The sequence below is a fragment of the Podarcis gaigeae genome (assembly GCF_964106915.1).
Source record: "Podarcis gaigeae genome assembly, chromosome: 7".
Lineage (NCBI taxonomy): Eukaryota > Metazoa > Chordata > Lepidosauria > Squamata > Lacertidae > Podarcis > Podarcis gaigeae.
In genome coordinates this window covers 1183103-1210355 of record NC_139683.1, presented here as the reverse complement: position 1 = coordinate 1210355, position 27253 = coordinate 1183103, and the positions used below count along the sequence as shown (strand labels likewise).

The window sequence follows — 27253 nt, the reverse complement described above, 5'->3', positions numbered from 1 at the left end:
ATGTTTAGGGAAGTTTTTAATGACTGATGTTTTAATATTTTTTTTTATTTTTTTCTGGAAGCCGCCCAGAGTGGCTGGGGAAACCCAGCCAAATGGGCAGGGTATAAATAATAATAAATTAGTATTAGAGACATCACCTTACCAACAAAGGTCCGTATAGTAAAAAGCTCTGGTTTTCCCAGTAGTGATGTATGGAAGTGAGAACTGGACCATAAGGAAGGCTGATCGCCGAGGAATGGATGCTTTTGAATTCTGGTGCTGGAGGAGACTCCTGAGAGTCCCATGGACTGCAAGAAGATCCAACCTCTCCATTCTGAAGGAACAAAAAAAATTCCTTCCAGTAGCACCTTAAAGACCAACTAAGTCAGTTCTTGGTATGAGCTTTCGTGTGCATGCACACTTCTTCAGATACACACACATACCAAGAACTGACTTAGTTGGTCTTTAAGGTGCTACTGGAAGGAATTTTTTTTGTTTTGACTATGGCAGACCAACACGGCTACCTATCTGATTCTGAAGGAAATCAGCCCTGAGTGCTCCCTGGAAGGACAGATCCTGAAGCTGAGGCTCCAAGACTTTGGCCACCTCATGAGAAGAGAAGACTCCCCGGAAAAGACCCTGATGTTGGGAAAGATGGAGGGCACAAGGAGAAGGGGACGACGGAGGACGAGGTGGTGGGACAGTGTTCTCGAAGCTACCAGCATGAGTTTGACCAAACTGCGGGAGGCAGTGGAAGACAGGAGGGCCTGGCGTGCTCTGGTCCAGGGGGTCACGAAGAGTCGGACATGACTAAACGACTAAAGAACAACAATTCCTATCTTGCCTTTTCTCCAAAGAGCTCAGGGTGGCTGCACACTTCTCATCTCAATTTTTATCCTCACATCAACCCTGTGAGGTAGGATTGGCTGAGAGAGGCAGTGCCTGGTCCCCAAAGTCACCCAGTGAGCTTCATGGCTGAGAGGTGATTTGAACTCAAACCCACTGAGATCATTATGGATGAATCAAAGTGACTCGGATCCACTGATTTAAACTGGTCTGCTATTAGGATGAGTAAAGTTGGGTACAACTTACAAAAAATTGGTCTACTTTGAAATATTTAAAATAGGTTTTTAACTGAATGAATAAATATATAAATGAACATACACACTTACATTCCTTATCACATCCTCATCAAGAGCTGCAACACTTTGCAATTTTGGAAACTCCTCTGCAAAACAATTACGTAGCATATCTCAGCAAGCGCTGTTGCAGTTCCAACTTAGCTATAATTTGGGATCTGCCCATAACATTTGTTAGGCAAGTTGCTTGGCCACTGGCCCCGGTGGGTGATGTTCCACATAGATGGATGCCTGGATAATATTTTCCGTAAGGCTTTTAAATGGAAGAGGCCTTTGGACCCTGGAACAGGGCACCCTTTACACCCACCGGCACATCTCAGCTCAGGAGAATAATGTGTAAACTCTGTGTGAGACAGGAGAGAGTCTGAAAAGATCTTGAGGTGTCCCTCACTGGGGATCTGCTTTGAGGTAGTGGATTCCCCTTCATGGATCACTGCCTTGCCGTGGCGAAGGGGCTTGAATAACTCAGAGAAGCTATGAGCTATGCCGTGCAGGGCCACCCAAGATGGACAGGTCATAGTGGAGAGTTTTGACCAAACGTGATCCACCTGGAGGAGGAACCGGCAAGCCACTCCAGTATCCCTGCCAAGAAAACTCCATGGACAAAGACAACAGGCATATAAAAGATATGACGCTGGAAGATGAGCCCCTCAGGTCGGAAGGCGTCCAACATGCTACTGGGGAAGAGCGGAGGGCAAGTACAAGTAGATCCAGAGCTGATGAAGCGGCTGGGCCAAAGCTGAAAGGACGCTCAGTTGCGGATATGCCTGGAAGTGAAAGGAAAGTCCAATGCTGTAAAGAAAAATATTGCATAGGAACCTGGAATGTAAGAACCATGAACCTGGGTAAGTTGGAGGTGGTCAAAAATGAGATGGCAAGAATAAATATTGACATCCTGGGCATCAGTGAACTAAAATGGACGGCAATGGGTGAATTCAGTTCGGATGACCATCATATCTACTACTGTGGGCAAGAAACCCGTAAAAGAAATGGAGTGGCCCTCATAGTCAACAAAAGAGTGGCGAAAGCTGTACTGGGATGCAATCTCAAAAATGATAGAATGATCTCGATACGAATCCAAGGCAGACCTTTTAACATCACAGTAATCCAAGTTTATGCACCAACTACTTGTGCTGAAGAAACTGAAATTGACCAATTCTATGAAGACTTACAAGACCTTATAGAAGTGACACCAAAGAAGGATGTTCTCCTCATTATAGGGGATTGGAATGCTAAAGTAGGGAGTCAAGAGATAAAAGGAACAACTGGCAAGTTTGGCCTTGGAGATCAAAACGAAGCAGGGCAAAGGCTAATAGAGTTCTGTCAAGAGAACAAGCTGGTCATCACAAACACGCTTTTCCAACAACACAAGAGACGACTCTACACATGGACATCACCAGATGGGCAGCATCGAAATCAGATTGATTATATTCTCTGCAGCCAAAGATGGAGAAGCTCTATACAGTCAGCAAAAACAAGACCTGGAGCTGACTGTGGCTCAGATCATCAGCTTCTTATAGCAAAATTCAAGCTTAAACTGAAGAAAGTAGGAAAATCCACTGGGCCGGTAAGATACAATCTAAGTCAAATCCCTTATGAATACACAGTGGAAGTGAGGAACAGGTTTAAGGATTTAGATTTGCTGGACAGAGTGCCTGAAGAACTATGGATGGAGGCTCGTAACATTATACAGGAGGCAGCAACAAAAACCATCCCAATGAAAAGGAAATGCAAGAAAGCAAAGTGGCTGTCCAATGAGGCCTTACAAATAGCGGGGGAGAGAAGGCAAGCAAAATGTGAGGGAGATGGTGAAAGATACAGGAAATTGAATGCAGATTTCCAAAGAATAGCAAGGAGAGACAAGAAGACCTTCTTAAACGAGCAATGCAAAGAAATAGAGGAAAGCAATAGAATGGGAAGAACCAGAGATCTGTTCAAGAAAATTGGAGATATGAAAGGAACATTTCATACAAAGATTTCCATAATAAAGGACAAAAGTGGAAAGGACCTAACAGAAGCAGAAGACATCAAGAAGAGGTGGCAAGAATACACAGAGGAATTATACCAGAAAGAAATGGATGTCTCGTATACCCCAGGTAGTGTGGTTGCTGACCTTGAGCCAGACATCCTGGAAAGTGAAGTCAAATGGGCCTTAGAAAGCACTGCAAATAACAAGGCAAGTGGAAGTGATGGTATTCCAGCTGAACTATTTAAAATTTTAAAAGATGATGCTGTTAAGGTGCTCCACTCAATATGCCAGCAAATTTGGAAAACTCAGCAGTGGCCAGAGGATTGGAGAAGATCAGTCTACATCCCAATCCCAAAGAAGGGCAGTGCCAAAGAATGCTCCAACTACCGCACAATTGCACTCATATCACACGCTAGCAAGGTTATGCTTAAAATTCTACAAGGAAGGCTCAAGCAGTATGTGGACCGAGAACTCCCAGAAGTGCAAGCTGGATTTAGAAGAGGCAGAGGAACCAGAGACCAAATTGCAAACATGCGCTGGATTATGGAGAAAGCTAGAGAGTTCCAGAAAGACATCTACTTCTGCTTCATTGACTATGCAAAAGCCTTTGACTGTGTCGACCACGGCAAACTATGGCAAGTTCTTAAAGAAATGGGAGTGCCAGATCACCTCATCTGTCTCCTGAGAAATCTCTATGTGGGACAAGAAGCTACAGTTAGAACTGGATATGGAACAACTGATTGGTTCAAAATTGGGAAAGGAGTACGACAAGGCTGTATTTTGTCTCCCTGCTTATTTAACTTATATGCAGAATTCATCATGAGAAAGGCTGGGCTGGATGAATCGCTAGCCGGAATTAAGATTGCCGGAAGAAATATCAACAACCTCAGATATGCAGATGACACAACCTTGATGGCAGAAAGTGAGGAGGAATTAAAGAACCTTTTAATGAGGGTGAAAGAGGAGAGCGCAAAATATGGTCTGAAGCTCAACATCAAAAAAACGAAGATCATGGCCACTGGTCCCATCATCTCCTGGCAAATAGAAGGGGAAGAAATGGAGGTAGTGAGAGATTTTACTTTCTTGGGCTCAATGATCACTGCAGATGGTGACAGCAGCCATGAAATTAAAAGACGCCTGCTTCTTGGGAGAAGGGCAATGACAGGCCTAGACAGCATCTTGAGAAGTAGAGACATCACCTTGCCAACAAAGGTTCGTATAGTTAAAGCTATGGTTTTCCCAGTAGTGATGTATGGAAGTGAGAGCTGGACCATAAAGAAGGCTGATCGCCGAAGAATTGATGCTTTTGAATTATGGTGCTGGAGGAGACTCTTGAGAGTCCCATGGACTGCAAGAAGATCAAACCTCTCCATACTGAAGGAAATCAACCCTGAGTGCTCACTGGAAGGACAGATTGTGAAGCTGAGGCTCCAATACTTTGGCCACCTCATGAGAAGAGAAGACTCCCTGGAGAAGACCCTGATGTTGGGAAAGATGGAGGGCACAAGGAGAAGGGGACGGCAGAGGACGAGATGGTTGGATAGTGTTTTCGAGGTTACCAGCATGAGTTTGACCAAACTGCGGAAGGCAGTGGAGGACAGAGGTGCCTGGCGTTCTCTGGTCCATGGGGTCACGAAGAGTCGGACACGACTAAACGACTAAACAACAACAACAACAAAGTGGATCTGATGGCTGGGAGTGTAGCTTTCATCCACCTATGCTCTACCTGCATATTTGCAGATAAACCAACTGTTTCAAAATTCCACATGCTTGCTGCACTGATCTCTCTTCCAAAAGGTAGCCAGCCTGGCCTTGGAATTTGTCATCACTCAGAGAAGTGCAATCGTGTATTGACACCTGTTGGCCAACATCATCAAGATGTGCAATAAATTCATTAGCAGTCATTCAGCATTGCATGCACACTTGTGAACAGTAATTGGTGGGTAGGGATAAGATGGAAGACCTAACCTTTCTCAACCTGTGGGTCCCCAGATGTTGTTGAACTACAGTTCCCTAGCTAGCAAGGCCAGAGCTCAGGGATGATGGAAGTTGTAGTCCAACATCTGGGGACCCACAGATTGGGAACCACTGATAGAGGGGGGAGCTCCCTGTGGTGAAGGCAGCTCTTGTAGGGCTAGCAAGATTTCTTGGGGTACCAATGAAACGTAGGAGAGGCCTTATCCTGAGTCAGACCTTTGCTCCATCTAGCTCAGTATTGTCTACACCAGGCTTCCTCAACCTTGGCCCTCCAGAAGTTTTGAGACTACAATTCCCATCATCCCAGACCACTGGTCCTGCTAGCTAGGGATCATTGGAGTTGTAGGCCAGAAACATCTGGAGGGCCGGGGTTGAGGAAGCCTGGTCTACACTAGCTAGCTCTCCAGGGATCAAGCAGAGGTCTCTCCCAAGGCTACCTGGAGATGCCAGCGATTTCAGGTGCCCTTCCTCTGAGCTACAGCTCTTTCATATCAACACCTGCTGTAGTGTGAGGCTGCTTATTGAGAAGTAGTAATAATAATTATAATTATTTATTATTTGTACCCCGCCCATCTGGCTGGGTTTCTCCAGCCACTCTGCATGGCTTCCAACAAAGATTAAAAATACATTAAAATGTCATACATTAAAAACTCCCCTGAACAGGGCTGCCTTCAGATGTCTTCTAAATGTCAGGTAGTTGTTTATCTCTTTGACATCTGGTGGGAGGCCGTTCCACAGGGCAGGCGCCACTACCGAGAGGCCTTCTGCCTGGTTCCCTGTGTGATTGGAATTTTATGGTCTTGTTGTTGTTTAGTCGTTTAGTCGACTCTTCGTGCCCCCCTGGACCAGAGAACGCCAGGCACCTCTGTCCTCCACTGCCTCCCGCAGTTTGGTCAGACTCATGCTGGTAGCTTCGAGAACACTGTCCAACCATCTCGTTCTCTGTTGCCCCCTTCTCCTTGTGCCCTCCATCTTTCCCAACATCAGGGTCTTCTCCAGGAAGTCTTCTCTTCTCATGAGGTGGCCAAAGTACTGGAGCCTCAGCTTCACAATCTGTCCTTCCAGTGAGCACTCATTTATGGTCTTAGATATATGGTAATGTTCATAAGTGTACCAACCAAGCACATACATAGATCAGCACAGGAAGGCCAACCTGGAACCATTTTGATTCCTAAACTGACCAAATGTTTTCTCTGCAAGGTCAAACTGGAAAAGCCTTCCCATTGTCTTTTCCTTCACAAATCCTGTCTTAAGGGCGCATTTAAGATATGAATAGGGTGTGAGCCTGTGACTTGGCCCAGGAACTAAGTATTTATCATTACAAAAGACTGGCCAGGCTCCCCAGGCAATCCAATAAAGTAACCTGCCAGACAGGAGATAAACAAGGACAGGAGAAAAACAACATTCAAATTTTCTGTTTTAGACCGCCTTTTCTGTGATGTAGGTGTGATGTATCTGAGGGGTGGTCTTAGGTTACACCCCTTCTGTGATGTATGTATGGTGTTTCTGGGGGTGGTCTTGATCTATAGGGTGGCAATTTCAAAAGTCTTTATAAGGCCTTGCACACCATTTTTCTGGGTCCCTCCTCTCTCCTGCAAGTGAGGGGAGCACCCTGTTGCAACAGATCAATAAAGGCCAAGCCTACAGGCTGCTGTTTTGCTCCAAGTTATGCTGGTTGGTGTCTTTGTTTTTTGTCCAAGGGAGCCCTCGGATTTTTCCGTTAACATCTGTGGCATTGCTTCTTGCAATGAGGGAACCGCCAGAAGGCCCTCGGGCCTCAGCGTCCGGGCAGAACAATGGGGGTGGACACGCTCCTTCAGATATACTGGGCCGAGCCTGTTTAGGGCTTTAAAGGTCAACACCAAAACTTTGAATTGTGCTCGGAAACATACTGGGAGCCAATGTAGATCTTTCAAGACCGGTGTTATATGGTCTCGGCGGCTGCTCCCAGTCACCAGTCTAGCTGCAGCATTCTGGATTATTTGCAGTTTCCGGGTCACTTTCAAAGGTAGCCCCACGTAGAGCGCATTGCAGTAGTCCAAGCGGGAGATAACCAGAGCATGCACCATTCTGGCAAGACAGTCTGCGGGCAGGGAGGGTCTCATCCTGCGTACCAGATGGAGCTGGTAAACAGCTGCCCTGGACACAGAATTGACCTGCACCTCCATGGACAGCTGTGAGTCCAAAATGACTCCCAGGCTGCGTACCTGGTCCTTCAGGGGCACAGTTACCCCATTCAGGACCAGGGAGTCCTCCACACCTTCCCGCCTCCTGTCCCCCCCAAACAGTACAGTGGTACCTCGGGTTACATATGCTTCATGTTATGTAGTGAAGTTTCACCCTGGGCCAGCAGGGGGATACTGTATATAGTTTTCACTAAGGTCTGTAGATAGTTTTCCCTCAGGTCCGCGTCAGTTATTTTAGGCAGGAACTCTGGGCTGTTGTTGTTACAATGTTGACAGCCGGCTGCCTATAAAAGCAGGCCGGCTGAGCTGTTTGCAGTCAGTTCTATTCCAGCTTACGAAATAAAGAGCTATTTGGAGAAATCGCTGGTCGTCGGCTATGTCAACCCACAACTTAACACTGGCGACGAGGATGGGATCGATGGACATCAGAGCACAGCCAGATGCGGCCAGCCTCTGAACTGAGCTGAACTTTGCTTCAGGATGGGAACAGAAATTGTGCTCCGGCGGCGCGGCAGCAACAGGAGGCCCCATTAGCTAAAGTGGTGCTTCAGGTTAAGAACAGTTTCAGGTTAAGAACGGACCACGAATTAAGTACTTAACCCAAGGTACCACTGTACTTCTGTCTTGTTAGTATTCAACCTCATTCAGTCTCATTCAGTTCAATGGGACTAAAGGCACAAGCTTATGTCTACTCAGACGTAAGTCCTATTGGCTTCTATGGGGCTTACTCCCAGGTAAGTGAGATTAAGACTGCAGACTTACTCCCAAGTATGGGTGAATAGTAGCTTTAAAGGCACAGGAGCCTTGCCCCAGAGGAGTGGGGGCCCTGCTGCCATAACGAAACCCATGAAGAAATAGTTCAGTTTCCTCTCCCCAGCTCCAGTGAGGAAGCTGAGTGCATTGCAAAGAAGGAAAGGAAGGACAACTAACTGAGTCTAAAGTTTCTGCATGAATGCAAACTCAAAAAAATCCTTTGTCATCACATAGTTGGGAGGAAATGAGAATGGCTGGGATCTGGTGTTGTGGGTGGGGAAGTCCGCAAGCAGATAAAACAGGCAAGTTTTCAAGAAGCTGAGTGCATCTGAACTTTTGAGGAATGGTGATCGTTGCTCAAGAGTCAATTTGCAGAAAGAGGCTCGTAACCTGTATGAGGTAAATTAGACCATGACCTGAAGAAAGAGACAATGCACGTACTTATGTACACCAAGAGAATCTTTAGTAACAATTATATATACAAAAAAATAACTGGAGGGGTGGGGGAAGCAGGTGAATGCGGGTGTCCATCTCAACGTCATGTCCTTAAAGAGGAATTATGCCAATTAAGATCAAACACAACTGCCTTGCCGTGGCGAAGGGGCTTGAATAACTCAGAGAAGCTATGAGCTATGCCGTGCAGGGCCACCCAAGATGGACAAGTCATAGTGGAGAGTTTTGACCGAATGTGATCCACCTGGAGCAGGAACCGGCAAGCCACTCCAGTATCCCTGCCAAGAAAACTCCATGGACAAAGAGGAGAAGGGGAGGATAGAGGACAAGATGGTGGGACAGTGTTCTCGATGCTACCAGCATGAGTTTGACCAAACTGCAGGAGGCAGTGGAAGACAGGAGGGCCTGGCGTGCTCTGGTCCAGGGGGGCATGAAGAGTCAGACATGACTAAACGACTCAACAACAACTTGCCTTTCCCTGTCTTCTTGCATTAAGACATGATTTCGATGCACATACACAAGGTAGCGATAACCAGGATTATTTGAGGGTCACATAATAGCCAGTGTGGTATAGTGGTGAAGAGCGGTGGACTCGTAATCTGGGGAACCGGGTTCGCTTCCCTGCTCCTCCACGTGCAGCTGCTGGGTGACTTTAGGCTAGTCCCACTTCTCTGAAGTCTCTCAGCCCCACTCACCTCACAGAGTGTTTGTTGTGGGGGAGGAAGGGAATGTTAGCCGTTTTGAGACTCCTGAAGGGGAGTGAAATATGGGATATCAAATCCAAACTCCTCTTCTTCTTCTAAAGAAGCCTGACTGTGTGCATGTTTACTCAGAAATACATAACTGAGTATGTTAGTTCTGGTATTCACAAGTGTAGGAGACGCCTGCAAGCGCCTCTTCCATCCTGCGATTCCCTGGAACTGGTAGTGGCAACCTGGAGCAGCGGTGATGGTTTAGGGTGGATGACTGGTCACCACCTGGCTTGATGCAACATACCCTCCAACATTTCTCTGATGAAAATAGAGACGCCCTAAATAAAACAAGGAGGAGGAGGAAAGGCCATATCTTGTTTTTGTTGTTGTTGTTATATCCTGCCCATCTGGCTGGTTTTCAACTGTCCCGCCAACCCTGGCATCATCGGTGTCTAGGCAGTGGCGTAGCGTGGGTTGTCAGCACCCGGGGCAAGGCAAATCAAATCAAATCAAAATCAAATTTTATTAAACGGTCACAGACCAGATTGACTCATACAGCTAGTCAGCGAAACATAACACCGGAAAAAACAAAGGACAATTTCAATACAAATTAGGCCATAACAACAATTTAAAATTGGACAACATGAATAAAATTAAGTATTTGCCTTCGCCTGCATGTTGACATTGGAAAGCTCTTGTTTTCTGCGCCTGATAGCGGCTGCACAGAATTTAGCAACATTGATCGTGATTACAGGAACCTTATCTTCTACCAAGGCTCTCATGGAGTTCTGGTTCATTTTTAAGCTTTTGTAGAACTGGGGCAATAAAGGTCAGGCGTAGATCCTCGTAATAACTACAGTGCAGCAATACATGCAGACTTGTTTCCACTTCCGATGAGTCACATGGGCAAACACGTGACTCATATGGTTTGCCCTCATATCTGCCTAGCAGCAGGGCAGAGGGCAGAACGTTGAATCTGGCCAGGGTAAAGGAATGTCAGTACTTAGGTATTTGTAAATCAGCCAGATAGTTTGCGGGTGAGAACCCTCTCCCAAAGTCTCTAATTGTGGCATGTTTATCCATTTTGCCCATATGACATTGCAGCTCTATGTCCCTAATGAGCTGGAGCACTTGACTTCTGGCTCTCTCATATCCTGCCGCTATCAAGATCTGCGGGGAGAATCCCAAGCTTCTTATCTTTTCAAACAGGGAAGCTTTCCAGGTAGAATGAAAGGTGTCTAAGAGTGTTAAGGGAGCCAAACCGGCCGGGGAAAAAATAAGTTTTAACCAGTAGTGTATCTTTAGAATCCACAAACGCGCGTTAACAGGTAGTTGTCCAACTTCTAAGCGGACAGCTATATTAGATACACAGGGAGGGATCCCCAATAAACACCGGTAGAATTTTGCTTGAAATGCCTCCATAGGCGCAAAATTTTTAAAACTGCAAACCTGGGATCCATAAGTGAGTTGTGGGAGTATTTTTGCAGCAAAAACCTGGGAGGCCGCCGGAACGTATTTTCCCCCTTTCCCGTGAAAGAATCTTGTAAGGGCTTTGTTGGCCCTTCCAGCGTTGGCGATGGCGTTTTTCATCTGTTGGTGCCACGAGACCCTTTCCTGAAAAGTTATTCCCAGGTATTTGAAAGTTGCTACCTGGTCAATAGGTTGACCATTAATTCTCCATTTGTGTTTCCTTCTTTTTTTTTGAAAACACCATAATTTTAGATTTCCTGTAATTTATTGATAGTTGTTCCACTTGACGATAATCAGCAAGTGATCTCAAAAGCTTCCTCAAGCCAACGCAGGAAAAGGAGAGTAGGACTGCGTTGTCCGCATACAGAAGCACCGGGAGGGGCATACCTGCCAGTTTGGGAGGGTGGGCATTTTCTTTTGCCATATTTGCTGCTAGAGAGTTAATATAAAAATTAAATAGCATTGGCGCGAGGACACATCCTTGTTTAACCCCATAGTGTGTTTTAATTTCTTTAGTTAGATGGCCTGACCGATCGCATCTTACCCTCACCCTGGTGTTTTCGTATAGACCACGGATAAGGCGTAATAAGCGTTTATCTATGTTTGTAGCGCCAAGCTTTTCCCAGAGTCTATCCCTTGGTATTAGATCAAAGGCCGATTTGAAATCCACAAAAGCTGCATATAAAGACCCGCCTTTTCTAGAGTATTTGTCTGCCAGGTGTTGAAGGATAAGAGCCTGGTCTATAGTTGAACGCTTTGCTCTAAAACCAGCTTGAGCTTCTGATAGAATATGCTCTCTTTCCATCCACTCCACTAATTTGTCACATAAATGAGCAGCGTATAGTTTGCTGATAATACTTAATAGACTGATTGGTCTATAGTTAGCTGGCTCAGATCTGTTTCCTTTCTTGAATATTGGAATGATGATGGCTAAGCCTCAGTCCTCAGGGATAATAGCTGTTTGATTTATACTGGTGAATAAGGCGGCTAGCACAGGGGCCCACCATTCAACATTTGCCTTAAGAATTTTTGGTGGGATATTGTCAGCACCCGGGGCTTTCCCTGATTTAAGAGATTGAATAAGGCCAGTAATTTCTTCTGTGGTTACAGGGGGCCATTCCTTGCCAAATTCACTTGAAGCGGGAAGCAGAACTGGGACCAGTTGATTTGATGAATATAATGAGAGGAAAAAGGCCTCCCATGCTCCAGCAGGTATAGAGTATTCGATTTCAATCGGGGAGTCTCTCCAGCTTTTTGCGATTGTTTTCCAAAACGTGGCAGAATCTTTCCTTCGGGAGGCCTCCACTAGGCACTGCCATGCCTCCCTTTGTGCCTGGAGCTTTTTCTTGTTAATCAAAGCTTTATAACTGCGTTTTAACTCAAACCAGTCTAATGGAAGCGAAGGTAGGTTCGCTGCTCTATATTTCCTGTACTTATCCAGCAGGAGGCGTTTCATAGCCATGCATTCTTGGTCAAACCAGGGTTTGGATTTATTAGAGTGTAGAGATTGCCGTGGCATTTTTTTGTTAGTCAGATAAGGTTGTAGGGACGAAATCAGTTCCCGGAACATGTCTAATCTAGCCTCAGGAGCTGGGGAATTAACGAGGTTCTCCTTTCTAGCAAGAAAAGTATCTGAGTGAAGTCTTTCCGATATTTCATCACTCAATTTGCTGGACCATTTAATACGCGAGTATCTTAGCTCCATGTTTTCGAAACATGGGGCTTCAAGTTTATCAGAGCAAAGTAAATCTTTTCTTACGTCCAGTATTAAAAAGAGCGGTAGGTGGTCGCTGTCAACCCTCTCCACCACTTTGTATTCCCGTGCTCTGCTCAAAAGGTTAGATGACACTAGGACGTAATTGATAGTGGAGGCTCCCATGTTGGATATAAATGTGAATTCCCCACTGGGTTCTCTGTCGACACGACCATTTAATACGGTCAGATCCAAATTGTTGGAAAAACGTAGAAGGCATAGGCCTGCGTAGTTGCAGCCCTTGTCTTTTGAGAGCCTTGGGGGAATAAGATGGGCTTCTTCAGAAATGGGAGGTACGTCATGGAAATGAGCATATAACGCTTCGTCTGATTGGCCAATTCTGGCATTTAAATCCCCAGCCAGCAGCACTGCCGCTGCAGGAGTTTGGTTCATTAGCTCATCGACATATGATTCTAGCCTATGCCAGATATTTTTGATAAGCTGCTTGCCTCTTTGAGGAGGGGCGTATATATTAATCAATAGAAGTGTGCAATATCTGCATTTCATTAATAATGCCATGGCCACACTGCTCAGAGGCTCCAGCTCGACGAAAGATGCTCTCAGCCTTGTGGATATTAGAATGCCTAGCCCACCCTTAACTCGTCCCCCTTTGTTGCTTGGTGAGCCTGCGAGCGAGAATGAGGCAAAACCATTTACATCTAAATCCCCTGTTAGCCATGTCTCTTGCAGGAAGACTATATCATGATCTTGAATGAAATTGACAAATGATTGGTCAGTCGCCTTGTTGAGCCAACCAGCAATGTTCCATGATAAAAATTTAAGATTGGCTTTATCGCAGTCAGGTCTTTGTCAATTATTAGCTAATGTACTTTTAGGGTTTGTCGCTTTATGTATCGGTCGCCTATCGTCTTTGTATGGCGGGCTATCCAGCCGCTCTATGATTTCACTAGGTGGATGCAAAGTGCTCACGTTTGTGAACACCAAATCTTTATTATGCATATATTCCTTCTGTGGATATTCTGTTGCGGCCTGATTTTGGCCCAATTCTGTTTCATCTAGGTATCTCATTTTGTCCCATACGTCTGGTGGGGTCACCTTAGGGATATTTCTCCTTCGGGGGGGTGATGGAGTGCTCTCTTTGGAGGGTGGCACATTCTCTCTTGGTGGAAAGTTAATCTCCGCTTTAATCTGAAGGTTACGTGCTGTGGTCTTTTTTTGGTCCCCCTTAATAACCTCGTTGCCTGAGGCTCTCTCGGCCAGCTTATCTCTTAGCTTGTCTAGTCTTCCCAAGATGTCAGTTTGTATTAATGGTGGGAATGTCCAGAACTGGTCAATTAGGATATTTTCTTCCATAGTAAAGAAATCCTCACCTTTGCTCACAAGGCATTGCGGGTTCTGTTTGTCAGGCCAGGATTTTGGGAGTTGTTTCCCCTTTCTAAGGTTTGCCTGCTTAGTTTTCAAAAGGGGGCTCAAAGGAGCCTTATTTTCAAAGAGCCTAAGTATTGTCATCCGTGCTTTTAAAAAGGCAGGTCTTGACCTAAAAATAAACTTGGCCAGGTTCTGATCCCCAAAAGTGGTCAGTGCTCTCACTGAGTGACCATCATAATGTAGATATTCCACCGAGGTGATATCATTAGAATTAACCATTCCTGGTAGTATATCATTTAGACTAGATACAAAGTTCATTATTCGCTGTTTCCCTGTAAGGAAGCCCTTAGGCTTCGGGAAGTTTGTGAATACCAATTTTTGGGGATTTAGAATCAAATTCCAATCTCTTTCCTGACTGTAGGCTTGCCAGGTCTGAAGGGGGGTATCATCTCTACTAAACGCTTCCTCTTCCCCGCTGTTCAATTTGCTAGGTGTTTTATTGCCTTCATAGGTAGAGGCCTCTACTTCCGCAGCATCAGGTTTGTTAAAGAGTTGGTTATCCAGGGACTGAATTGTTACTTCTGCCTTCTCACTTGCTACTGGAGTCAGCCTTGGCGAGTCCTCCTTAGCCGGTTGCTGTGTAACTATCTTTGTTTCCCTCTTTTTACCCTTCTTTTTACTGCCCCGTGTGGCCGATTTATTTGGGGCCGAGGGCAGAAGTTTAAACAATTTCTGCCAATGTATATTTCGATTACTGCAGGTATACTTGGCTTTCCTTGTTGCTTTGATATTTTTACTTTTCTTCACTTTTACCCTTGAGTTATGTCTTTGCAGACTCTTATTTATTACTGGTTTGTTCGTCCCCACTAGCTCAACTGTTTTATGCTCTTGGGGCATATCATTTAGTTTTATCTCTTTTAATTGAGGTGTGAAGTTTTCTACTAACGTCAGCAATAGCCCATTTGTTATTATTAGATAATTTTTTATGTTAGCTAGATCAGTACTTATTGCTAGGGAATAATCCAAAGGGCAGCCGTCACTCAGTTCTGTTTGAGAGTATTTTGGAATAAGTATTTTTTGATGGGTAGATGTAATTTCTTCCGTGGGCTGCTGTTCCTTAGTAATAGAGGTATTTCCCTCCTGAAGTTCCTCGGCTAAAGCTAGTTCTTGCGCTAGGTTGCATGAAGAGTTAATATTTCCAGTATCTTGATATGTCTCTTTAAAATAAGACGTCCAATCAAGAACAGTTAGAGAGGGGGGTATTACTTCATCAAGAATTAACTCTTTTTGTGGACTCTTATCCTCCTCCATCTTAGGGAAGTAATTTGTGATTTTGCTTTGTCTTTTACCAGGGCCCGGGGGGCTGATTGCCGAGTCAGGCAGTATACCCAACTCCTTATATGTTCTTCTAGTAAAAACCATGGTAAAAGTTGTCTTGATGTAGAGAGAGGGCAGTTTACCCCAGGTGCGACTGCCTTAAATTGGGGGGCAAGTGGGGGTATCAATCTATATTCCCACCTGCTCTCTACAGCAGCTTCCTGATGTGCTCATCAACAGCCTCAGTATATTTCTCTAGATTAAAAACTTCCTATAAAAAACAACAACAACAATAAAACAAAAACAAACAAACAAGCAAAACTCAGGATGCCTTCATCAGGAGTCTCTGAGAGTATAAATGCTGGTCTCCTCAGAACAGTTTGTTAAAATAAGGAGTCTTTCCAGCTACTGCACTTCCTCTTCACCTGCGAAGCAGGAATGCTGTCTCCAGCTAGTTCACACAGCCCCCCAGCTGGGCGGGGGTCAGTCAGTTCAGTTGACCCCCAAATCTCCAAGCTTTATCTTTCTCTGTGTTCAGCAGAGCTGGGTATCTATGGGCCAGTCTCAAAGCAGGGCTCACAGTCGTGTCTCTCCTTACCCTCCTTCTCCAGGCACCGTTGGTCGGGTGAGCAGTTCACTTCTCTCTCTGGTCTCAGTTCAGGCAGCAGCGTTCTCTCCTCTCTGGCAACCTTGACCAGGCAGCTGATAAGGAGGGAGGGAGCAGGCTGGGACAAGCTGAAGGCAAGCTGAAGCTCTCAGAGGCAGCAGGAATTGTAAAAGTACTCAGAGTCTTTAAAATGTTTTCCGTTTGTTAAAAAAAAAAAAAGACATCTGGAGGGCAATTAAGATAAGGTTTTAAAAGAATAAAAGTGAGCGCCGGGGCAGCAGAGCTGGGTGTCTATGAGCCAGTCTCAAAGCAGGGCTCACAGTCGTGTCTCTCCTTACCCTCCGTTGGTCGGGTGAGCAGTTCGCTTCTCTCTCTGCTCTCTCTGCTCTCAGTTCAGGCAGCAGCGTTCTCTCCTCTCTGGCAACCTTGACCAGGCAGCTGATAAGGAGGGAGGGAGCAGGCTGGGACAAGCTGAAGGCAAGCTGAGTCTTTAAAATGTTTTCCGTTAGAAATTGGCATCCGGAGGGCAATTAAGATAAAGTTTTAAAAGAATAAAAACGAGTGCCGGGGAGCGCAGGGGAGCGTGACTTGCCTCGGCGCCATCTTGGAAGCCTTCCCCGGGCAAGGCAAGTAATTTGCGCCCCCTAACCCGTGGATTTGCGCCCCCTAACCCTAACCCCCAGATGTTGCGCTCGGTGCAGCCGGCCCCCCCTGCACCCCCCACGCTACGCCACTGTCTAGGTTAAGGTTACCAGATGTCCCCGTTTCCCGGGGACAGTCCCCCGATTTACAAATCATTTCCCATACAAAATCCATTGAAGTTGATAAGTGTCCCCGGATTCATTGAAAAAAATCTGGTAACCTTAGTCTATGTGCTATTCCCTCAACGGGATGAAATCATCATCATCATCATCATCATCATCATCATCATCATCATCTTACTGTTTATACCCCGAGTATCTGATTGGGTTTCCCCAGCCAGTCTGGGCTGCTTCCAACGTAAAATATAAAAACATCATAAAACATTTCAAAAACTCTCCCTCTGCAGGGCTGCCTCCATCCCCTCCAACATTCCTCCGGTGCAAACAGGGACGACCTAAGCGGGACATTTATTATTATTATTACTACTATTATTACTATTACTATTCCGGATGCAATCAAGAACAGGGACTGTCCCTGGGAAAAAGGGACCCTTGGAGGCTCCGCTGCTGCAATGGCCCCAGATCCATCCCGGGGACCCCCGCCCGGCCGCCTTCTCCCTCCCCAGGGGGCGCCCGGGCACCTTGCCGGCAAAGAACTACCAGTCCCGAGAGGCTTTGCGCGGCGAAGCGCCTCTCCCCGCCCACCGGGCAGATGGACGGGGCGGGCGTCCAATGGGGCCTCCGAGCGCCGGCCGTGGCTCCAATGGGATCGGCGGGAGGCGGGGATTCCTGCTGCCAGCTGGGCACCGGGTGGCAGGCAAGCGGGCGGACGGGGCGATGAGCGGGCGGCGGCGGCGGCGGCGGAGTGCCGGGGGCGGCGGCGGAGGAGGAGGAGCCCCGGCAGGAGGAGGTGAGAGGGGCGCACGGGGGTCCGGTGAGCCGCTGCAGCCCGGGCACAGCTGGGGAGCCGCTGCCACCCCCGGAGCTGGCCGGGACGGGCTGCCGGGCACGGAGGAAGGAGCTCGGCTTCCTCCTCCAGCCCCGACGACTGCAAGGGGGGAGCCCCGGCGGAGGCTCCACGGCAGCGCCGGATTGACGTCTAAGCGAAACAAGCTCTAGCTTAGGGCACCACTCTCTTGCGGGCCCCCAGAAATTAAAAGGGGGGGAACCCTGGATGTACCTTCCCAAAATATCAAATAAAAAACTAATAAAACGAAACTTACATACAGCAGCAGTGGCAAATGGCTTTGGATTAGGTCCATCAGTTACCATATACAGTGGCAACTCGGGTTACAGACGCTTCAGGTTACATACGCTTCAGGTTACAGACTCCGCTAACCCAGAAATAGTACCTCGGGTTAAGAACTTTGCTTCAGGATGAGAACAGAAATTGTGCTCCGGCGGTGCGGCAGCAACAGTAGGCCCCATTAGCTAAAGTGGTGCTTCAGGTTAAGAACAGTTTCAGGTTAAGAACGGATCTCCAGAACAAATTAAGTTCTTAACCCGAGGTGCCACTGTAGTATATAAAAGGTAAAGGGACCCCTGAGAATTAGGTCCAGTCGTGATCGACTCTGGGGTTGTGGCGCTCATCTTGCTCTATAGGCCGAGGGAGCTGGCGTACAGCTTCCGGGTCATGTGGCCAGCAGGACTAAGCCGCTTCTGGCGAACCAGAGCAGCGCACGGAAACGCCGTTTACCTTCCCGCCGGAATGGTACCTATTTATCTGCTTGCACTTTGACGTGCTTTCGAACTGCTAGGTGGGCAGGAGCAAGGACTGAGCAATGGGAGCTCACCCCATCGCGGGGATTCGAACCGCCGACTTTCTGATCTGCATGTCCTAGGCTCTGTGGTTTAACCCACAGCGCCAACCGCGTCCCTATCGTATAACATATATTCAACACATAAAACAGTGTTGACAAAGGACAGCTGGGCATATAAAGGGCCCCGTTACGTTCAGTAGCTTAGGGCCTCATCAAACCCAAATCCGGCCTTGAAGGGACCACCAAGGGTCATCCAGTCCAGCCCGCTGCAATGCAGGAAGCTGCCTTCTGCTGAGCGCCTGGCCCTCGGCTTGCATCTAGGCCACCCTTGGCAGCAGTCTTCCCCAGCTCTCCCTGGAGAGAGGTGCCTTGGGAGCAGGGGGCCTTCTGCATGCGGAGCAGGTGTTCTGCCTGACCCCTCTAACCCCCCCCCCCCCATGCAACAGCAGGCCTGGAGCTCCATCTCGCCTGGTTGTTCCCTGCTGAGCCCGGCAGAGGGATGCAGGTGGCGGATGCAGCCCTGCAGTGCACTGACAGCACCCGTGGGTGCTGCTGCTGCTGCTGCTGCTGCAACCGCTGGATCCTTTGACCCAGATGACTCCAGGAAGGAGGCTTAGAGTTATGCAATAAGCAAAATGACAAGAAGCTAGTCCTCAGCCGAGGGAGGCTAGTCACTCCCACAGGGGCCTTTATTTGGGAAATCTATTGGGATTTCCCAAATAACAATGTTCCTTCTTCCCCAGCCGTAGATCTTCACAACAACTCTCTGAGGGAGGCTAGGGACCATCACAGGCTGAGGGTCTCCTAGTCAGCATCCTAATTAAGTAAGGATAAGAAAGTAAGAGGGACACGGGTAGAGCTGTGGGTTCAACCACAGAGCCTGGGACCTGCTGATCAGAAGTTCGGTGGTTCGAATCCCCGCAATGACGGGGTGAGCTCCCGTTGCTCGGTCCCTGCTCCTGCCAACCTACCAGTTCAAAAGCACATCAAATTATTATGTATCAAACCCAGTCAACACAATGCATTCATCGTGGACACAATGGCTTGGTGCATATTTTATAATTCCTCATAGTAATCCCACCTGACCCCACACTCTGGATATTTGCACTTCTACAGCCACCCAAGGCCCCTGAGGCCTCTTCCCCTTTGAAGTCCCTTGATGCAGTTGAGGGGGTGTCCCTTGGCACCCATAACACATGGGGGGGGTCATGGTCTTGACATTCAGGCCTCGGAGCTCATGCTAGCAGGCAGAGATGGATGGGGCAGGCTCTGCTGAGCAGAAAACAGGAGATTTAGTGGTTCATCTGGGCTCCCACTTGAATCTGACACCAAATAACCCATTTTACCTGAATTAAATTGGGCATATTTGAAAGCATTCTGCAGCTGCCAAAGTAGGTTTTCATGGTTCCCAGCTTGCATTTCTTTTTTTCAAAGCATTACTTCTATTTTTAAGAAGCGTTGCACGCATTTACCGTTGAGATTCATCTGTTTTTTATTCTGTGAACCACCCTGAGATCTTACGATGAAGGGTGGCATATAAATGTAATAAATAAATGCAGTTTTTGGCCTGAAAAAGGAACAGCTTGCAAATATCCATAATAAGACAGTGCCTGCTCTCAGGGTTACCGTTTGAAAGACATGACACAAAAGGAAAAGGTGTTAGTAGGGAGGAGGAAAAAAAGCAACCCCATGAATTAGTTCTTAGTTGCAGAGTTCTTGTAAAGACGAACTGGAATGGAAACAGTTCAAGGAGGGGAGGAGCCAAAAGTTTCAGGCCTCTCAGCTGAGCCCAGGGAGAGACCCTGGCATCTCATCTCAGCCTAGTTCTGCAGCAACAATAGCTCAGGACCACCCCCAGCTCTCTGGTGCTGCTGTTCCCAAGCATCTCCTAGCAACTGCTGAGTCAACTCAGACAAAAATATTCACCCAGTCGTCTCACATTCTAGGGTTCAAACAGGTTCCTGGGACCAGAGGCGTTTCAAGGGCTTCTCTTTGGCTTTGGGAAATCTCTGCGGACAGGGGCTTTCTCCTTGGCATATACCAGGTGGCACATGGGTTTTTAAACAATTAAACATCCCTGCATAACGTCAAGTAGCAGCAATCCGAGCTGCTTCTGCCCCTGTTTCCTTGAAGGGCTAATAATAATAATAATAATAATAATAATAATAATAATAATGTTGTTTAGTCGTTTAGTGGTGTCCGCCTCTTCGTGACCCCCTGGACCAGAGCACGCCAGGCACTCCTGTCTTCCACTGCCTCCTGCAGTTTGGTCAAACTCATGCTGGTAGCTTCGAGAACACTGTCGTCCCCTTCTCCTTGTGCCCTCCATCTTTCCCAACATCAGGGTTTTTTCCAGGGAGTCTTCTCTTCTCCTTTTATAATAACAATAATTTATTAGTTATACCCCGCCCATCTGGCTGAGTTTCCCCAGCCACTCTGGGTGGCTTCCAATAGAGTGTTAAAAACAATACAGCATTAAATATTAAAAGCTTCCCTAAACAGGGCTGCCTTCAGATGTCTTTTAAAAATAAGATAGCTGCTTATTTCCTTCACATCTGAAGGGAGGGTGTTCACAGGGCGGGCGCCACCACCAAGAAGGCCGTCTGCCTGGTTCCCCGTAAATTAGCTTCTCGCAATGAGGGAACCACCAGAAGGCCCTCGGCGCTGGACTTCAGTGTCTGGGCTGGACGGTGTGGATGGAGACGCTAATTCAGGTATACTGGGCTGAGGCCGTTTAGGGCTTTAAAGGTCAGCACCAACACTTTGTGCCCAGAAACGTACTGGAAGCCAATGCCTACTGTGCCAAGTGGAGGAGTCTTGGCTGCCGTGTCCCTCGAGGGCATTGCTCTGCCCGATGGTCCTTGGCACAGGCTGCTCCTCCCTGGCGTTTGCCCTGGGCAGCACCAGACCACCCTCCAAAGAGGATCCAACCAGCCTGGGCAGGGTGCGGGCGCCAAGGCCCTTGCCACAGCCTTTGGCACCCACCCCTGTCATTCTCCCCCTCCTTTCCGCAGAGCCTCCTGGGTTGCAGAAGAAGCAGAAGCGGCTGCTGATCCACCAGGCCCTGACCAGAGACCCCGTCGATGTCGAGAGCCTCCGGGCCGCGGCGCTGAGCCAGGGCGGGCTCCTCACGGACGAGATCCGCCGGAAGGTGTGGCCCAAACTGCTGGGCGTCAACGTGTATAGCCTGCCACCCAAGCCAGGTATGGCACCCAGGACAGGAGAGGAGGCGAGTTCTTGCAAAGGCTTGCGCCACGTGTGTCTCGTTGGACTGGGTGCAGCTCCCCAGCAGTGCCTGGGTGCCCGTGGCCTGCATTTGCCTATGTAGGCCAGCATGTTCCAGTTTTTACGATGCCATTTCACAGCAACCCCGGTGTGGGAATGTTGTGGGTAGTAGGAGAGGATATATTGAATAAATATTATCCTCCCTCCCTCCCTCACGCTAGTGAGTCAACAGCAGAGTACATTCCACAATATATCGAAATACTTTATTGTCACTGGTACAACTTGTATACAGTGAGATTACAGGAGCACCCCCCACTCAGCTCTCTTAGTCTTAATTCCCCTCGTTTACTGACGCACACCCACCAAAGTCAGTTGCCCTGTTGTTATCTTTTCATTCAGCAGCCTAACAGCCCACGGACAGAAGCTGTTCTTTACCCTGTTGGTGCCACTAATCCTGCTTCTATATCTTCTGCCCGAGGGCAGGAGATCAATAAAGTTTCCGGCCAGGGTGTGAAACATCCCTGAGAATTTTCCTCTCTCTCTTCACTTAAGCAATCCAATATGGCCTGTCCAGATTGGGTTTGATCCTGGTACATCTCCTTTGTTCCCTCTTAAAAAGAATAAAGACACCGCAGTCTTCTCTTTGAAATAATGATAAGAAGTTTACTTCCATTCAGTTCACAGTAGGTTCCCTGAAGGCAGGCTTTTAGCTTGTAGTTACAGAAACGAGAGTGGGTTGATCCCATGTAGGGATAAGAGCCCATGTGCTGCTGGCTGAGAACCAGCAGACAGCAAGAGACATCAAGAGATCATGGCATCAAAGAGGGAGATGGCTGCATGACCGGCCCTTTTATGGGGTCTCCCAGGGTCACGTCCATCTACCTGGTCACATGCAGGGGAAAGATGCTCCAGACCAGGTGTGACAGGAAGTCCTCCTGGCTGGAGTCTCATCCCCCCTGTGTGTCCACTCTGGGCAAACAGGAAGTGTTGAACTTGACTGCTTGAGTTACATCCCGCACCCAGGCAGTATGGATGATGGGAGTTGTCCATAACACCTGGAAGGCACGAGGTGGGCGGAGTCTGATTCAAGGCATGTTGCTGTGGCACATGCTAAGGACACAACAGGCTGTTTTCAGAAGTAGTCAATTAGGGCATACTGTCCTGCTCCCAAGCAGTGTTAGCAGAGGTGCTGGAGATCTTGACATTCAGTGTTCTGACTCTCGGGATCTCCGCTCGGCCAAGTTGATAAAGCTCATTTTCTTCCCCCGAGTCCTTCGGAATCGCCTCCTGACGTGTTTAACGACCTGAGCCTTTGATAAGGCTCCAAGGCACGTTCCTTTCCAGCACAGGAAAGAGATGAGAGGTTTGGGCTACGTTGCAAAGAGTTTTATTATCCTAACTACGCAGACAAAAAAAGACATCCTCTCTCTGTGAAAGCAGAGAGCAACTGAACAAAGGAAGCAGGAAACCCACTAATGTCACATCCCGTCTCCCGTCTCCCTTCTCCCGTGAGACTTCCAATAGCCTGGAATCCCTGGAATGTAAACAGAGTCCTGTGACTCCAAAAGCAGCTGCTCAGTGGCAAACAGAAACTAACACTGACATGCCCTGGATTGGATGAAGGAAAAGCCCTGTTCACACAATCTATAGCTTGGCTCTCATTTTTTTCTAGACCCAGCGTGGCATAGTTTGCAGGCACAGTTGAAGTTATGTGAACATCCGCTGTGGAACTCCTTGCGTGGTTCTTTTTGGCTGTGCCATCCAAACCGGGTCTTCTCTTGGTAGCTGTCAGGGACTGACTGGATGGCCAGGAGTGGTAGGATGCGCCAGCCGGGGGACCCCCAAGGGAAACCTCAGAGGAGGAAGGCTCAGAGCCCAGGGATTGGTGGTGGGAGACCAAGGAGAGATCGGAGGGAGGAGTGGGGAGAGGAATGGTTAGATGCTGAAGGGGCAACAGGCTTTTGGGAGCCAAGAGAGCCGGCTGCAGAGAGCAGTTCAGACTCAGAAACTGAAGCAGAGGAGGGAGGGGGCTGCAGAAGAATGGAGGGAGCCTGCCTTTCCTACTTAATATTGTTGTTGTTGTTGTTTTACTTATACCCCAGCCCTGACATTAGCTGAGGTAGGAAGAGGAGTCATGGTCCCCATGGCCACTTTCAGGGGCCCTTACCAGTGTGCCCACTGCCATCATGGGGTGGAGTCTTTGAGAATCTCTGGGCACCTGTGTTAAGGACATCTTGGTGCAGGGCATGCTGGGATGTTGTGCATGTGTGGGCTGTTGGTTTTTCTGTTTTGTTTTCTGCCAGCCCTTTTGTGGCAAACCAAGGCGCTTCTTCAGCTGGCGCAGCTGAAAACAGGGGCAGGGGATGAAAGTTGGCGCGACGCGTGAAGAGGTCTTGTAGAGCATGCTGCGTCCTGCCTGGCGGTGGGCGCCCATTGCTGAGCCATCCCACCCACAACCCGTTTCCTCGTTTCTCCCCCAGGTCGGGAAGTGCGCCAGAACCACAAAGATTGCCACCAGGTCCTCCTGGATGTGCGCCGTTCCGTTCGCCGCTTTCCTCCAGGTGAGACAGGTCTCTTGCAGGAGAGGAAGGGGAGGGGTGAAGGGGTGCAGCCATGGAGGACATGCCCGTGGCAACAAGGAGGGCGGTGTTGGTGTTTGAAAAAGAAAATGTTATGACCTCCTTTTTACTCCTTTGCCTAGTCCTCAGACCTTAGTTGGCACAAAAGAGTATTTGAGAAAGAGTATTCTTGCAGAGTGGGACGTGGGTGGTGCTGTGGTCTAAACCACAGAGCTTAGGACTTGCTGATCAGAAGGTCGATGGTTCGAATCCCCGCGATGGGGTGAGCTCCCGTTGCTCTGTCCCTGCTTCTGCCAACCTAGCAGTTCAAAAGCACGTCAAGTGCAAGTAGATAAATAGGTACCACTCTGGCGGGAAGGTAAACAGTGTTTCCGTGCGCTGCTCTGGTTCGCCAGAAGCAGCTTAGTCTTGCTGGCCACATGACCCACATGAAGCTGTACGCCAGGTCCCTCGGCCAATAAAGCAAGATGGGCTCCATAGACTTGACAGACAGAACATACCTTCTGTACCCACGCCTGATCCCTGCGCAGGCATGCATGAGGGGCAGCGTCAGGCCCTCCAGGAGCAGTTGACCAATATCATCCTCCACGTGCTGAAGACCCACCCTGAGCTGCACTACTACCAGGGCTACCACGACATTGCTGTGACCCTGCTGCTGGTCTCTGGCGAGCGCATGGCCGTTGCTCTGCTGGAGAGGCTCTCGACGCTTCATCTCAGGTACGTCACCTGGACTGGGCACAGGGAAGAGGTATGGTGGTGGTAGAGGAGGGGGAAAACACACCTTTTGTTGAAAGTGGCAGCATTGAACATGGCCCTCCCCAGCTTCCATGTTCTTTCTAGGGACTTTATGTTGTTGTTTATTAAAGTTTTTTTAGTAACAATTTTCACATACAGTGGTGCCTCACAAGACAAAATTAATTTGTCCCGTGAGGCTCTTCGTATAGCGGTTTTTTCGTCTTGCGAAGCAAGCCCATTGACAGCTTAGCAGATTAGCGCTATTAGCGGTTTAGCGGCTTTTAGCGATCAGCTGTTGGGACGCAGGTGGCGCTGTGGGTTAAAGCCTCAGCGCCTAGGACTTGCCGATCGAAAGGTCGGCGGTTCGAATCCCTGCGGCGGGGTGCGCTCCCGCCAGTGGCGTAGCGTGGGTTGTCAGCACCCGGGGCAAGGAAGTAATTTGCGCCCCCTAACCAGTGGATTTTAGCACTCGAGTGCGAGCGCGCCCCCCCCCAGATGTTGCGGCCGGCCCTCCTGCACCCCCCCCACGCTACGCCACTGGGGCTGGGGGCAAGCGAAGGAGCCAAGGACCCCCCCTTAAGGCTCAGCAGGAATTTATTAAATTTATTATTTGCGGAGCCCCCGCGGGCCGAGGCAGCCGAAGCCCCCTCCCCTCAGGCGCCTCCCCGCCCCCTCCTCTCCTTGGGCTGTAGGTGGAGTCCGCGCTCCGAGGCACTCCAGATCCGGGCTTGACGAGCGCCTCGCCTCCTCCCGGCCGGGTCTGGGGGCTTTCAGCCGCGCTCCGTCCTCGCCCCCCCCCCCCCCCCGCGGCTGAGACTTGCGCTGAGAGCCGGAGCCAGGGGCGCCCCCTTCCGCTGGGAGACCCTCGCCCGCCCGCCGGCTTCCTCTCAGAGGGTTTTGGGGAGCGCAGGGCGCGGCGAGGCCCCTCGGAGCTCTCCTCCCTCCCCGTCGGCAGAAGCAGCGACCGCCTGTGGCTGGGCCGAGGGGATGGCGGTGGCGGCGGGGTGCGGAGGCTGCCCGTGCCCGGCCAGGCGTCGGTGGCGGCGTTGGCGCTGCTGCAGCGGCTGCTCCTCCTGCGAGCAGTGAGTGGAGCGCGGCGGCGGCGGCAGGGAGCCCGGCGGAGGAAGGAACTTGTCCCTTCCCTCTGGACTCGCGCCCCCCCAGATGTTGCGCCCGGTGCGGCCGGCACCCCTGGCACCCCCCACGCTACGCCACTGGCTCCCGCTGCTCGGTCCCAGCGCCTGCCAACCTAGCAGTTCGAAAGCACCTCCGGGTGCAAGTAGATAAATAGGGACCGCTTACCAGCGGGAAGGTAAACGGCGTTTCCGTGTGCGGCTCTGGCTCGCCAGAGCAGCGATGTCACGCTGGCCACGTGACCCGGAAGTGTCTCCGGACAGCGCTGGCCCCTGGCCTCTTGAGTGAGATGGGCGCACAACCCCAGAGTCTGTCAAGACTGGCCCGTACGGGCAGGGGTACCTTTACCTTTAGCGATCAGCTGTTAAGCGGCTTATCAGCGGATCAGCTGATAAGCGGCTTAGCGGCTTAGGAAAAGGGGGGGGAAGGGGGAAAAACTCGCAAGACATTTTCGTCTTGCGAAGCAAGCCCATAGGGAAATTCATTTTGCGAAGCGCCTCCAAAATGGAAAACCCTTTCGTCTAGCGGGTTTTCCGTCTTGCGAGGCGTTCATCTTGCGGGGCACCACTGTAACAAATTATTCAAACAAATCATCTTCATTATTCCCCCCCCCCCAAGTTTTTCCCTCCCACCTCCCCAGCAGACCCTCCCTCCCTCCCTCCCTCCCCCCCACGACTTCGCTCAGCTCCTCTCTCTGATTTCTCCACCAGTTTTAACTTCTGCATATTATAAAATGGTATACATCCTTATATTATCTGTCTACTATATTAACCCTCAATAAATTTGTGTATCTTTATTCAAAACCTGCCAAGGAGTCCAATTCATTTTGTTGTCTTTTAAAATAATTTATAAAAGGTTCCCATTCTTCTTTAAAGTCACAGTTGTCCTTGTCTCATAGTTTGCATGTCAGTTTCATCAGTTCTGCATAGTTCATTAATTTTCTTGCCACTGTTCTTTTGTCGGGGTTTCCTCATTCTTCCATCCTTGTTCATTCAAGAGTCTTGCCGCTGTTGTTGCATACATAAATAAATTCTTTCTTTTCCTTTGGCAGGTATTGTCTTACAATTCCTAACAGAAAAGCCTCCGGGTTTTTTTATAAATGTAATTTTGAACATCTTCTTCAGATCGTTATATATCATTTCCCAGAATTTTTTAATTTCTCTGCATTCCCACCACATATGATAAAAGGTCCCTTGCTTTTCTTTACAGCATGTGTTTGACCCAGTTTTATACATTTTTCAATCTGTACTGGTGTTATATACCATCTATACATCATTTTCATGTAATTTTCGTTCAGAAGAGAGCAATCGGTGAATTTTAAATCTGTTTTCCACAGTTTTCCCCAATTGTATGTTATGACCTATATCTTGTGCCCATTTGATCATGACCGATTTCACCTCCTCGTCTTTTGCTTTCCAGGGACTTTATGGACAGCACCAAGCACATCCTCAATTACCTCATGCCTGTTCTGCAGCAGGAGAGCCCTCGACTCCATGACTTCATGCAAAGGTATCTTCTCCCCACCCCACACCCCATGCCCCAGGGTGGGTGGGCA

At 48.7% G+C, this 27253-nt stretch overlaps 1 protein-coding gene across 1 annotated transcript in view; it reads left to right on the top strand.

The window, feature by feature from the left end:
* Nucleotides 1-17083: 17083 nt before the first annotated feature.
* LOC310849200 (TBC1 domain family member 20-like) overlaps nucleotides 17084-27253 on the top strand; it is a 17498-nt gene continuing 7328 nt past the window's right edge. Inside the window, exons 1-5 of the mRNA XM_083749297.1 lie at nucleotides 17084-17175; nucleotides 21040-21228; nucleotides 23731-23811; nucleotides 24360-24546; nucleotides 27118-27207. Coding sequence (XP_083605423.1) covers nucleotides 17103-17175; nucleotides 21040-21228; nucleotides 23731-23811; nucleotides 24360-24546; nucleotides 27118-27207 — 620 coding nt within the window. The 5' untranslated portion in view covers nucleotides 17084-17102. The remainder of the gene's footprint in view (nucleotides 17176-21039; nucleotides 21229-23730; nucleotides 23812-24359; nucleotides 24547-27117; nucleotides 27208-27253) is intronic.